Source organism: Zalophus californianus, chromosome 11 (assembly GCF_009762305.2).
Source record: "Zalophus californianus isolate mZalCal1 chromosome 11, mZalCal1.pri.v2, whole genome shotgun sequence".
Lineage (NCBI taxonomy): Eukaryota > Metazoa > Chordata > Mammalia > Carnivora > Otariidae > Zalophus > Zalophus californianus.
In genome coordinates, this window is record NC_045605.1 from 44024202 (window position 1) to 44037609 (window position 13408).

The window sequence follows — 13408 nt, forward strand, 5'->3', positions numbered from 1 at the left end:
TCAGACGGAGGAGAAATGTATAGCGTCTGCTCCCATTTCATAAAAATAAGCCTCAAAATCCATACCCACGTGCTTATTCTGTGACAACATTATTAAAAGCATTTCACATATTCACTCATTCAAAACTTCCCTACAACCCTGTGATGTTGGTACTACTATTATCCCAGTTTTACTAGGGTAGAAACTGAGTCAGAGAAGATAACTTCCCGAAAGTCACAGATAGTGAGAGGTGGTGCCAGGATTCAAACCATGGCATTCATGATCTAGAATCTGTGCCTTTATACATCACGTGCCCTGCTTCTTATGCATGTTTGTAAATGGCTGGTAAGTTTAGTAAAAGATCTGGAAGTAGACACACCAGGAAGTGAACACAGATTACCTTGCTTGGCAGGGTGCAAATGAAAAGGAAAAGGAAAAGGGGTGGGGGGGGCAGGAACTTTGTAGCACAATGGCAAAATGTACTTGGTATAATTTTAAACAAAATTTATTGAATTTTATATCTCATTACATAACAGCATAAATATGGTTAAGTATAAGGAACAAAAATCAGCCGTAGCAACTGAAGGAGAACAAATTATACCTCCCCAAAACATGCCTCTTTGGCATATTGATTATTTTAAGCTGGTCATTTTTAAGAAACAGCAGAAACAGGTGAAGCTCTGAAAACCCAATAGAAGTTAGAAGAGAGGTTAACAAGGGAAATCTCCATTTGTAAGGGTGTCACCCTCGCTGTACCAGGAAGATGGGAATGACTCTAAATCTCTAGAAACTGTTATCAATGGAGACGTACAGATTTAAATCTCTGTAACAACCTTACTCATGTTTATTGTGCTTTTCCTGGTAATCTCCTATCACTGATTCCCCACAATGAATATCTTTTGTCTTTAGCTGAAGATGGTATTTAAGGTGATGGCTTTGGCCATTCTGGAGAGTTACTCAGTTTTCCTGGTGTTATCAGACTCAAACTTGTCTGTGCATCCAATGCGCAGTAAGCCAATGTCTGAGACACCAGTTTTGGGAAGCAAAGACAGCTTTATTATCTGAAGGACAGCTCATCGCAAAGCTGCCTTGTCCTGTTGAGCCTAGGTACAGCTTATATGTTTGCAAAGGAAGTGAATACAGGAGAGGAGGGCGTGGGGCTTCTTGAAACCTTGAGGAGAGTGGGGGTTTGAAACAATCTGGAGGTATGCATTCTTCCAGTGAGGTGTCTTTTGGGACCTGGTACATCAGGTATTTCAGGTAATTTCAAAACAAATGTTACCGTCAGGTTCCTACTAGGTTTCTACAATCAGTGGGTAAACACGGGCTAGGAGTGGGAAAGGCAAATTCTATGCACATAATTAAGTAGGGAAACAAACAAAATGTGGAACTAAGTTAATAATGCAACTAATACAGCTATAATTCTGCTTATGCGGTCATAGCAGGTCTGGAACCAGGTGTCCAGCCTCACGAGGTCTCTCCTTTGTGTACAGCAGGTATACATATTAGGAACTTCTGTTTGTCTTTCTCCTGTCAACCTGTGTTATATCAATTTAAGTATTAAACTATCCAAAGAACCTAGAAAGGAAGAAGAGAGAAGTTTTCCACCCTTACAGAACAAATAAAAATGATGATAAATTTGAGGTCATTTTTCCTCAGAGTTGTTACCTTAATTGTGCCCACATTAAAGTTATTTATATATTTACAAAAATCTATTATTTATATATATATTTAAATTCTAAGAGTACTAAATGTTTAAAAAGAGGAATGCATAAATCAGCTTGATTATGTCAACTTAAATAATAAAAAGTAACAATAAATAATAAGTCAACTTATTTTCAATTTATTAAAATGAAATATTTTAGATGTTCCCATATCATTACTTGGGTGAGTTATCTGATTCTTAAAAAAGGGTTGCTCTTTCTCTGCTTGGAGAAATGGACAGTCTTGACCTCGAAACCTGTCATCCTGGTCTGGTTTTGCTCTTCATGCAAAAGCTCTACAGTTTTGCTATTTTAGAATTCACCGTGGTTGACTTCATGTTTCCTTGTCAGTGATAACATATACAAAAAAGGGAATTCAAATCAAAACTTGAAACTTTGAAATAAAATGCTGAGACATGGGTTAGACTTCCTATTGGCCAACATGTGTTTGTAACTTCACTTCAGGAGAGCAAGCCAAACAGTTGTGGAGCAGTCCACTGTCAACTTCCAAACTAACCCACACAGTTATATTAACTTAAAATTCCAGAGATTGCTGGGGCTCTCAGGCTGGTCCCTTATACTACTTGAATGTCTCTGAAAGTGAAGAGTATGAAGTGAGACATATAAAATGTATCATCTCATTCCACAAACATTTGCCACACAAACACAAATGAAACTTAGCTTCCAATCAACATGATTCTTAAAGCTGGAGAGTAAAAGAGTTTCAATCAACATTTAATGGTGGGTTTTTTTTTTAAGATTTTATTTATTTATTTATTATTTGAGAGAGAGAAAGTGAAAGAGAAAGAGAGCATGAGCGGGGGTATGGGGGGCAGAGGGAGAGGGACAAGCAAACTCCCCACTGAGCAGGGAGCCCCCGACACGGGGCTCCATCCCAGGACCCTGGATCATGACCTGAGCTGAAGGCAGAGGCTTAACCAACTGAGCCACCCAGGCGCCCCAATGTTTAATAAGTATTTATTGAACACTGTGAACATTACTTATGGGAAACCTCACTCAAATGGAGTCCAGAGGTTCGGCAGTGGGAGCTCTCATGCCCTGCCACTAGTCAGCAATTGCTAATCCAACAGGAAGACAGACGTTGCACATGGTTACTGCTTTAGCTACTACTTCACTATCCCAGCAGAAGGAAGAAAGTCTCCCTCTATCCTGCAATAGTTCAACCAATGAGCGACATTGACAACTTAGCCTATGAGAAGCCACTATACTTCCAACTCCCAGTTTACTCCAGTGGACTTTGGGTTTCCAACAGCCTCTCCAACCCTGCCCTTTCCTCTATAAAAGAGCATTTCTCTCCTTTGCTCTGCTGACTTGCCTAGGGTTCTGCCATAACTTGCTTGTCCTGGATTATAGTTCTCTGCTATTCCCGAATAAGCCCGTCTTTTGCTGGTAAAATAACTGGCAGTTTTATTTTATTTTTTTAAGTTCAAAGCACCTACTATGTTTTGGAAATACCATGGTGAACAAGACAGAGAAGTCCCAAGCCTCATGGAGCTTATGTTCCATAGGGGAGAAACATAATAAACAAGAAAATTCAATAATTACAGGCAGTTTTAAGTGTTACATAGAAATAAACAGTAATAAAACTGAATAGCTGGAGAAGGCAACTTCAGATAGCATGGGTAGAGGAGGTCTTTCTGAGAAGGTGAAATATTTATCAGTGACAATGTCATAAACAGTGAGAATGAGCAGCCATGTGAATAGGTAAGTTATTTCAGGTAGAGAGGATAGCAGAATACAAAGGTAAAGAAGAGAGGAGAAATCTAGAGGGTCTGAGGATCAAACAAAAGGCAAGAGTTCCCAGTACAGTGAGCAACTGGAGGAACAAAGAGATAGGGGACAGTCCACGCAGATCTTTCCTGTAGGATTTTCTTCAAAGATGATAAAAAGATAACCTATTGGGAAGTATTCAGCTTCCCAAATATTGGGAGTAACTTGATATGATTTACATTTAAATTAAAAAAAAAATTCACAGTATTGAAGGTAGTTTGATACATTGGCTGATCAGATGGAAGGTGTGGGAAAAGGCAGAGTCAAGGATGACACTTAGGTTCGTGGCTTGTACATTACATTCAAGACAAGAGTGGATGAAATTAGAAGCTAACCATGGTTGTTCAGTAAGAAAGGATGGCATATTGGACCAGAGTGATGTTGATGGAAAGGGAGCAAAGTGGATACATTCATTACATCTGTTGGCTCTTACTCTGTGTGATCTACAGGATTAGTCTGGTCTATCAAGTAAAGAGGATACTTCTTAAAAATTTCATTTCCAAAACTCGTTTTATTTCACAGAAGGAAATAGTGAAGTGAGAATGGGATCAAATAGTAGAGACTCTCTCCATTACATGGTTCCACAGCTGCCTCAACATATGCATCTTCTGTCCAGTTCACTTGTAGAACCTTTCTTTCTCTTAATTTTATATCTGACCACATCTCTTTAGAAATCGCATTCCAGTAATCTAATGAAAAACCAGAAAGTCTTCGGTTGGTTATCAGACCTATCTATACTCACAAGCAGTGAGACTATGGAAAAGTGACTTATGTTTCCTGAGCCCTGTTTTCCTTATCTGTAAAGTGGGAGTAATGATATCTATAAGATTGCTATCAGATTTACACAACATGTGAATGTATTGTGCAAGTTATGATAAGCTATTCAAATAGAAAGCACAATAGTTCTTTTTCTAACTTCTTCAGCTCATATTCCATCAAATGCAAGGATGTCCTCCTCCAATTTTTATATCTTAACTGAGTAAACCTAGAATATTACCATCCCTCATATACAAAAATGACACTAATGACCCCCAATCAGTAGGGAACATGGCTTAAGCAGTTTTTCCCTTCTTGCAGTTGTGACTGTGGTCGGAAAACCACACTTTCTGCTCATCTCTACTCACCTCATGACCAAGGACACACATTTTTGAGAGAATCTCAGGGTGGACAATTATTCTAGTGAAGAAGTTCCCAGCATGTGCTCTGAGAACGCATGGGAACCCATGGAACTTTTTCAGGAATTTGTAAGGTTCTTCTTTTTTTCAACTACATATCTGTATAATGCTGGGTGTTCCTCATATTCTTCAACCAAAACAACACATCACAACATATGCAATGTGGGAGCAGATAATACAGCACTTTTCCATTAGCCCAGGCATTCGAGTTTGCAAAATGGTAAAACAATGTTACTCTTCTATTTTTTCTTGTTTTTTGAAAATATAGCTACATTTTTTAGAAGTGTGTTACTTTGACTTTATTGTTATTATTCAATAAGTCAATACTTTTTACTTCCAATTTCTAATAGGGTAAATATTGCAGATATAATCCATATATACAAAAGCTCTTTGGAGTCTTCATAATCTTTAAGAATGCAAAGGGGTCCTAAGAACAAAAAGTATGAGAAACAGTATAGTGCAATCAGCCAACCTGGGCAGCATTCCTAAGCAACCCTCTTATTTCAGCCAGGGTAAGCTCTAATTAGCTTGTTTTCATGTACAGAAAGCTAATTAATCACTTACTCCTTCTGCCTTCCTTCCTGCATAGGATCCGCCCTTTCATAAATTTTATGGAGAGGATGAATGAGTGAATATTGGCAAGGCTCTGTCTAAAACTTTGAGGTACAAAAATAATAAAGTCCTGCTATCAAGGAGCATGGATCCAGTAGAAAAAGCAGTCAGTCAGATAATCACAATGAATCATGAACACAGGAACATGGGATGACACAAGAGGGCCTTCTGCCATTTTCCTAGGAGTTCAGAAGGACAGAAACAGTACTCGGGACATCACAAGACCTCAACAAATGGTCCGGTGTCCTTTTCATGCTTGTGGATCAAGCCCTACTTCCAGACAGAAGGTCCCCACTGTAGGTGCCAGGGCGCCACACTGCTCCCGTTTTCTTCAGGAGAGAACCTGCATAGGAGTGCAGCTGGCTGACAGCCTCCACCTGTAATGACTTCAGGAACCACCTCAGCTTTCCAGTCAGGGCCAATGACTAAAGGCAGCGCGGGGACTAGGGCCTGGCCATTTCTGCCCAAGTCAAGCTCGTCTCTGCTGTGCCGGCTGAAACGATCTCAGAGTTGTATTCCTGAGTCTCCTTCTCCTCAACCCTCCTTCCTTCCTTCCTCCTTTAACAGGAGTGAAATTTGAGGCTCCCCCCCCTCCTATTCCTCTTCCCTCTCCACTTTCTCTTTTATGGGCATTAGTCCCTAATAAATTCTCTGAGTCTCAGTTTTATTTCCAATAAAATAGATAATATCCTCCTCATACAATTGTGTGATAATTAAATGACCTAATATATGTGAATTATCTTGGTACAATGTACAGTCCTAAATAAATAAAATTACTACGATTATTATGATTCCCAATGACAGAGGTGTACATGCCAACCAAATAACATGCTACAATGATATGTCAGGTTCTCTTTTTCCCCCTCTATTTCTAAGATCTTTCATTGCTTTAATAGGCATTCCAGAACAGTGGCTTTCAAACTTATGCTCAAGGCAGGGAACTTGGAAATCATGATGCTCTTTGCTCTTCACCATGAGATATAGATACATTCATGTCCATCATATTATTCATTCGTTCAACAAATATTTGAGAATTTATTGTGTGTCAGAAATTATTCAGGGTGCTAGGGCTACAATAGAGAACAAGATTTGGAGCCTATGGTTTTCTAATAAAAATAAATACAATAATAAATGCAGTCAGATCTCCATAGAGATCTGTATTAATTCATTTTGTCTTCTCAAAACCAGGTGAGGCAGAGAGGGAACACAATCATGCACATTTTATAGATGAGAAAACCAAGGTACAAAAAGAAGTAAAAATAACATCTTTAAGATCAAACAGCTGGTGAGAGGTAGGTGCCAGGCTCCCCTCTCAAGCAGTGTGACTTGAGTCTTTGCCAATGTTTAAAACAGTGATTCTCAAACAGTAGCTGTATCAGGAACTCTGGAAAGGAGACTGTTAAAGCACACATTGCTGGGACCTATGTGGACATTTTCTGATTCAGTAGGTTATGAGGTAGGGGTCAGGATTTGCTTTTTTACAAATTCCAAGAAGATGTGGCTGCTGCTGGTCCTATTGGTTCTGGGACCACACTTTGGGAACTACATCTAAGCCATGTTGCCTCTCTACAAACTTACTTGTTATAATGATCTGAGCACCAAATTCCAGTTTGCATATAAAATCAACTGTGTTACGGGGAACTTGGGTGCCTCAGTCAGTTAAGCATCTGCCTTTGGCTCAGGTCGTGATCCCAGAGTCCTGGGATTGAGACCCATGACAGGCTCCCTGCTCAGCAGGGAATCTTCTTCTCCCTCTGCCTCTTCCCCACTCGTGCTCTCTCTCTCTCTCAAATAAATTAATAAATAATCTTTTTAAAAAATCGGTTGTGTTTCATATTATTTAAATACATGCCAAATTTTTAGGAATGACACTTCCAGGTAAATCAACAGAAGATTGTAGTTTCTTCTGCTGGGACTTGACCAAGAGTTATCTAGCATCGACACTTGACAGAGTTATCTAGCATCAACACCAAGGTATGGTAGTTGAATGATCATCTGATGAGATATTTATGTTCTTTTTTTTTTTTTTTTTTTTTTTGAGGTAGGGTGCAGAGGGAGAGACACAAAGAATCTTAAGCAGGCTCCACACCCAGTGCAGAGCCTGATGTGGGGCTCGATCTCACAACCCTGAGATCATGACCTGAGCCAAAATCAAGAGTCTGAGGCTTAACTGACTGAGCCACCCAGGGGCCCTGATATTTGTGTTCTAACTCACTGAAATGATTTCTGTTTTCAGAGAACAGGCACCTGTCACTTTTATCCTAATTCTACAATTTTACATAGAGGTATAAAAAGTATCTGAATGTCTTATTCTGTTTTCCAGTATATTGATCCATGGGCATTTTAGATGATGAAATATGTCTTTGCATTAGAAATTTAATTAAAACATCTTTTTTATTTGTTCTTTATATTAAATTTGGTATATTCTTCTTTTTTATTAAGTGTGTAACTGGCTTATGTGTACATTTCATTTCAGAATAATAAAGATCTCTATAAAATATTTGTTATAGGGCACCTGGGTGGCTCAGATGGTTAAGCGTCTGCATTCAGCTCAGGTCATGATCCCGGGATCCTGGGATCGAGTCCCACACTGGGCTCCCTGCTCCTTGGGGAGCCTGCTTCTCCCTCTGTCTCTGCTTCTCTCTCTCTCTCTGTCTCTCATGAATAAATGAATAAAATCTTTAAAAAATAAAATAAAATAAAATATTGTTATAAAAATAAAACTTAGGGCCTGATCAGTTTGAGAATCACTGATTTTCCTCCCTGCTAATGGAAACAGAGCAATATTTTATTTTGAGGGGGAATAGTTTGGGAATTAGTAGATAATTGGAGATAAACTAAATTTAAACTCAAGGTACCTGAAGCTTATTTTTGAATCTCAGTAACTGGCAATGTGACATTGAACAAGTTATTATGATCTCTGGATCTCCATTTTCCAATATTAAAATGAACCCATTAGACTAAAAGGTCTCCAAGATTCCTTTTCAGTTATCATTCATTAAAAAAAGACTATTTCAGGGTGCCTGGGTGGCTCAGTTGGTTAAGTGCCTGCCTTCAGCTCAGGTCATGATCCTGGGGTCCTGTGATCAAGCCCCATGCTCAGTGCGGAATCTGCTTCTCCCTTTCCCTCTGCCCCTCCCCCTGCTCGTGTGTTCTCTCTCTCAAAAAATAAATAAAATTAAAAAAAGAAAAAAGACTGTTTAAACTTTCTTCACAATTAGGTATGCTACTTTGATTATACCTATCAAAGAAATTTCCAACGGGACTGTTCAACTCTTCAATATTGACAACCTAGTAAAAGTTTTAATGTTTTAACAACAAATAACTTGCTTTCCCAGGGACTTAGAAAGGCAGTGCTACTCTGCCAATTTATCTCTAAGTGTGTTAGCTTAATTATATGATGTCAACTTTTAATCTTAAGTATAGGGCTATAAAATCTAAAAGGCCCCACCGTTGCCTTTGCAGTTTGTGCCTACATTACAGAGTATATCCACTTCTGAGCTCTCAAGAGTAACTCCTCTTGCCAAACTGAAATTGGCTTTCAGGCTTAGAAACCAAGGTAAGGTTGTATCAGGGAGAAGAAAATTTTTTTCTACCCTTCAAAAGTTCTCCTGGCTGGGCTAAGAATTAAATTGACATGTACCAAATTAACAGGAGGAAATAAAATGTGATTTTATCTGTATGGGACCCCCACATACGTGAGCAGTTCAAAGCCAGAAAGGTAAAATGAGGTATATATGCCAACCTGAGCTAAGGAAGGGCTAGGGGCCTGGTGCCTCAAAGGGGAGGGGTAGTATTCACAGAGCAGTAAGAAGAGCAAGTATTTGGTAATTAGATGTTTGCCCTGCCATACAGATGGGTCAGTCAGAAAAAATATATCTCTGGTAATAACTCTCATTCTGACAAAGATCCCCATTTAGATTCTTCTAGGTAGCTGTGGGGCAAAAAAGTTTCTCTTGACCCTGTAGTCTTGATTGCCTTCAGCCCAAAATAGTGCACATGTGTAAGTGGCACATTTTGAGGAGACCTGCTCTAAACCCCTTCACTTATTTATTTTAACACCACAAGACAGTTTCTGAGTGTTTCTGAGTCAGAATCTAGGGAAACAAAGATGAATCATGTGAATAACATGCATATTTACTTGTAACCAGTGTGATGAGGGCAAAATACATGTGCCCTACAGGGCAGGGACACAGAAAAGTCTATTTTGTTCATCACTTGCCCTGAGGCTGACACAAGCCCTGACACACATAATGGGCTCTGTGAGCAAAAGGAGCCCCAACTTCCACTAACAGCCAGGAAAGTCAGAGGAGCTCTCACAGAAAAGGGTGATATTTAAACTAAGCAAAGAGGCACTTGAAAACAGTGCTACCTAATAATTATTGGCAGTCAGACTGGCACACTGGAACCTGCTCATAAGACCAGCTTTCTCCCACCCGCTTCCTTCCTCACTCTGGACAAGTTACTTCCTCTCTCTGAGCCTCCTGCTTTTCATCGGTAAGAGAAGAAGGGGTTGAGCTACATAATCTCTGACAGCTTTTGTGCATGTGTGTGCCTGTATGTGTTAACTAAATCCTATCAAGTTTGCAGGGGAGAAAAAAAAAAAACGAATACACAAAAACTGCAAGTTTGCACTACAAATGAATTCTCTTGTGGATAATAAACAACATTAACAGGAAACTAGACAAAACCAAGCAAAAAAGGGTTGTGGAAAAAAAAAGAAAGTTTTGTAAAACGGAAGGAAGAGCAGTTCTCAAACAGCCAGGGTGACTGGAGGTAGCAAGTAAAATTTTTCCGAGGCGGGGGTGGGAAACTGAGCTGGTGAGTACGAAGCGGGGAAGAAAAGCAAGTAAAAGAAAACCTCACTTGTTAGACCTCTCCCTCTCTGGGACTCACCTTCTGTCTATTCCCCCTCCACCCCTCGCCTCACCTTCTTCAGTCTCCCTCCTGAGACTCTGTCTCCGCCTCTTTCTGATCTTTGGTCACCTCCCTGCCCACACACATTCTCTCTCTCTCCACGTCCCCCTCCCCAACACCCCGCCCGTTACTTTTCAAGGAGCAAAGTCACTGTGGCTCTTAAATCCTAGTTTGAGACGTCCCATAGTCATAGAACCTGTGCCTCGCTTCTCTCCGGGCTCAAGGTCCAGCCCCTCCACGTACGGAGCAGCACGTACTCGGGTCTCCTCACCTGCGGGGCGGGACTGCTCCCGAGCGCTCCTCCCCCCGCCCGCGGCGCCCTCGCCCCGCCCCGCCCCCGCCGGCCGCCGGTTTCCGGCAGCTCCGGCTATTTTAAGGCAAGCGCTGTCCCGATCTTCTCGCTCTAGGCCTTCTGCTGTCTGGCTACGGATCTCGCCTTTTCCCCTCCGGAGCCCCGTCAGCATGGGACCCTGGCCCCGCTCGCTGCTGGCCGCCCTCCTCCTGCTCTTGTCCGGCGTCGGCACCGCGCACTGCGACACACCGGCCAACTGCACCTACCCTGAGCTGCTGGGCACATGGGTCTTCCAGGTGGGCGCTGTGGGTTCCCAACGCAACGTCAACTGCTCGGTCATGGGTAAGCCGCCGGCGCCCCGGGACTCTCTCCCTACCCGCTTTAGCCCGGGACTCCTACCTTTTCGTCCCGGAGCTCTTCTTTCGCAGCGCCCACGTGGAGCGCCCCCACCCGGGGCCGGTGCCAGTGGGAAGCCGGGTGGACCTAAAGCTCTTTGGGGTACCCTTTGCCGCTGTAGGTCCAAGAAGGCAAAGTTTAGCAGCTGAGAGCTTCTAATTTCACGTTTTCTTGGTTATTATCGGACCTAAACACTTTCTTCAGGAACTTTTTAACCTCCATTAGTTTCTGTCTTTTGGTCAATTTAGTTTGGAAAGGAATTGAAACCGTGCAGTCTTCTGATCTCCCTGTCCAATCTGCATTTTTTTTTTAAATTTTGCCCATGGAAAATGAGCTCAAACACTGGAGAATATAGCAAGAAAAGTTTTTGGTTTTTTTGTTTTTTCCTTTTGTTAGCCTGTGGAAAAGAACCCTTATGCCCAGCGTTTTTGATTTACACGTGTGTTGATGCTACTAGTCCAAGAAAACTTTTGGTATGGCTCCAGTGTTTTCATGTATTGCCGGGAGATATATAAAAGTTGCCCCCCCCCCCCCCCCCGCCGTTTCTTCTCTCTCTCTCTTTTTTTTTTTTTTTTGAAATAACTCTTTAGCCAGTAATTATATTTGGGAATGCCCAGAGACAAGCACAATGTCTAGCTCATGGAAGGCTGTCAATGAATATTTAGTGTTAGAACACCGCTGGGATATTCCGTATGCCCTCAGATAACATAGCTACACTGAGGACAAAGAAAATGGAGAAGAAAAAAAGCAATCCCCAATCAAAAGAGGCACTCTTGTTCTGCCAAACCCTTACCACCCTGTGGCATGTGCAGAGCGAGTGAATCTCTTCTGCTGCAATTTCCCTGTCAGCAGGAGGAAGATTGCCAGGTCATTTGTTACTAAAACAGACCTATTCAACTGTCCAACTCCAGATGACTGTGTGGCATTTCCTAATCCTGGGCATTATAAACACCTTCTGTTTTAAAGTGGAATGTGGAGGTACGGAGGAGGGGGAGATCAGGATTGGCCCTGTTTGTCACATGCAATCTCCTATTACAGAGCATTAATCTGAAGGAAATGTCCAAAGTGTGAAACCTCCAGATGGACACAGCAGAACCCTTTCAGGCAGCCTCTGCCTATAAGTCATATCTTTGACTTTAATCTAGTATAGACACCCCAAGACCTGCACCCCATCTTCTGGAAGTTGAAAGCTTAGTTCCTATCAGCACGAGCTAGCTTTATAGGATAGAAATCTTGAATTTGCTGAATACCGTGAAAGGATTCAGATTCTGAGGTTCTGAACTGTAGAGCCATTGAGGAAAAAGATACCCCTTTTCTTCTCTGAAGAGATAATTTCCTTTGTCCTTATAATCTGATAGCAGATCCTTTTATATTTTATATTTCCCCTTTTTTTTTTTTTGATTAGCGTCTTGTATTCTACCCATTTCTGTGTATCGTTTTAAACATCCCTTATTCCTCCTTTTCCTTAGTGGACAAATTTCTTCAGTGTTTGGATGTTCTGGGAAGGAAAGGGCTGTACTTTTCGGGGTCTCTGCCTGCTGGGCTACTTGACATATCTCTAACTGTTGAGCCTTTACTTCACAGGCTTGCCTGAGACCCTGTGGGAGTGTGCAGAGGGAAGCAACAGGATGGGGGCTGGTATCTTCACGAGCCAGACTGGTCCAAATCGGTAGCATGAAAGTAAAGCCACTTAAAAATAATGGAAATTGTAGAGGAGATTTCCCCTCCCAGTTGAAGTCCAAATAATTTTCCTTTATTGTGCATTTTTTTTTAGGACCACCAGAAAAAAAAGTAGTGGTGCATCTTGAGAAGTTGGACACAGCACGTGATGATCTTGGCAATACCGGCCATTTCACCATCATTTACAATCAAGGCTTTGAGATTGTGTTGAACGACTACAAGTGGTTTGCCTTTTTTAAGGTTAGTTTTGTTGGAAATGCATTTGTATTTTTGGTGATTTGATATTTGAAGCTTCTTCTAATCAGACCCTCAGAATTTTGATTTTTAGATTAAGAAGATAACCAGAAGCAACAGCACTGAGCACCTGGGTGGCTCAGTCAGTTAAGAGTCCAACTCTTGATCTCAGCTGCAGTCTTGATCACAGGGTCCTGAGTTCAAGCCCTGCCCTGGGGCTTGGGATCACGGGGCTGACTGATTCTCTGCTGCTGTCCCGCATCACAAGAGAGTATCCTACTGCATAGTGCTAGCCCAGGAAAAGATCAGTATTCAGAGTCTGGTTTGTACTGAATGTGTATAGCTTTCACACCCTTGTAAAGTCCAAGATGGTAAGTTGGACCATTGTAAAGTCAGGGACTGTCTGTTAGAATGTGCTTGATATGTTAATGTGAATAACTCCCTTTTCTAAGCTGAGACAAGAGATGGAGAACTTGAGTTACTCCTTGGGCTAAAGTAAAAGGTAGCCCTGCCAGTCCAGCTTGTTTCCTTCTTTCACTGGGGAAGAAGTCTTGTCCATTCTTCTATTCTAATGCATTGCTTCCAATTACAGATACATTCTAGGATAAAATAGTTTAGCACACATTGCA

The 13408-nt window shown here is 41.4% G+C and overlaps 1 protein-coding gene across 3 annotated transcripts in view; it reads left to right on the top strand.

Moving 5' to 3' along the window:
- The first annotated feature begins 10507 nt into the window (after nucleotides 1-10507).
- Nucleotides 10508-13408, top strand: part of CTSC (cathepsin C) — a 38640-nt gene continuing 35739 nt past the window's right edge. For 2 of the 3 annotated variants that reach the window (XR_003517417.1, XM_027579272.1), the window contains exons 1-2: nucleotides 10508-10811; nucleotides 12640-12785. Coding sequence is in view for 2 of the 3 variants with exons in the window: in XM_027579272.1 (XP_027435073.1) it covers nucleotides 10640-10811; nucleotides 12640-12785 (318 nt within the window). In the remaining variant the exon portion in view is untranslated. The remainder of the gene's footprint in view (nucleotides 10812-12639; nucleotides 12786-13408) is intronic. The other variant, XM_027579271.1, reaches the window with a different exon arrangement.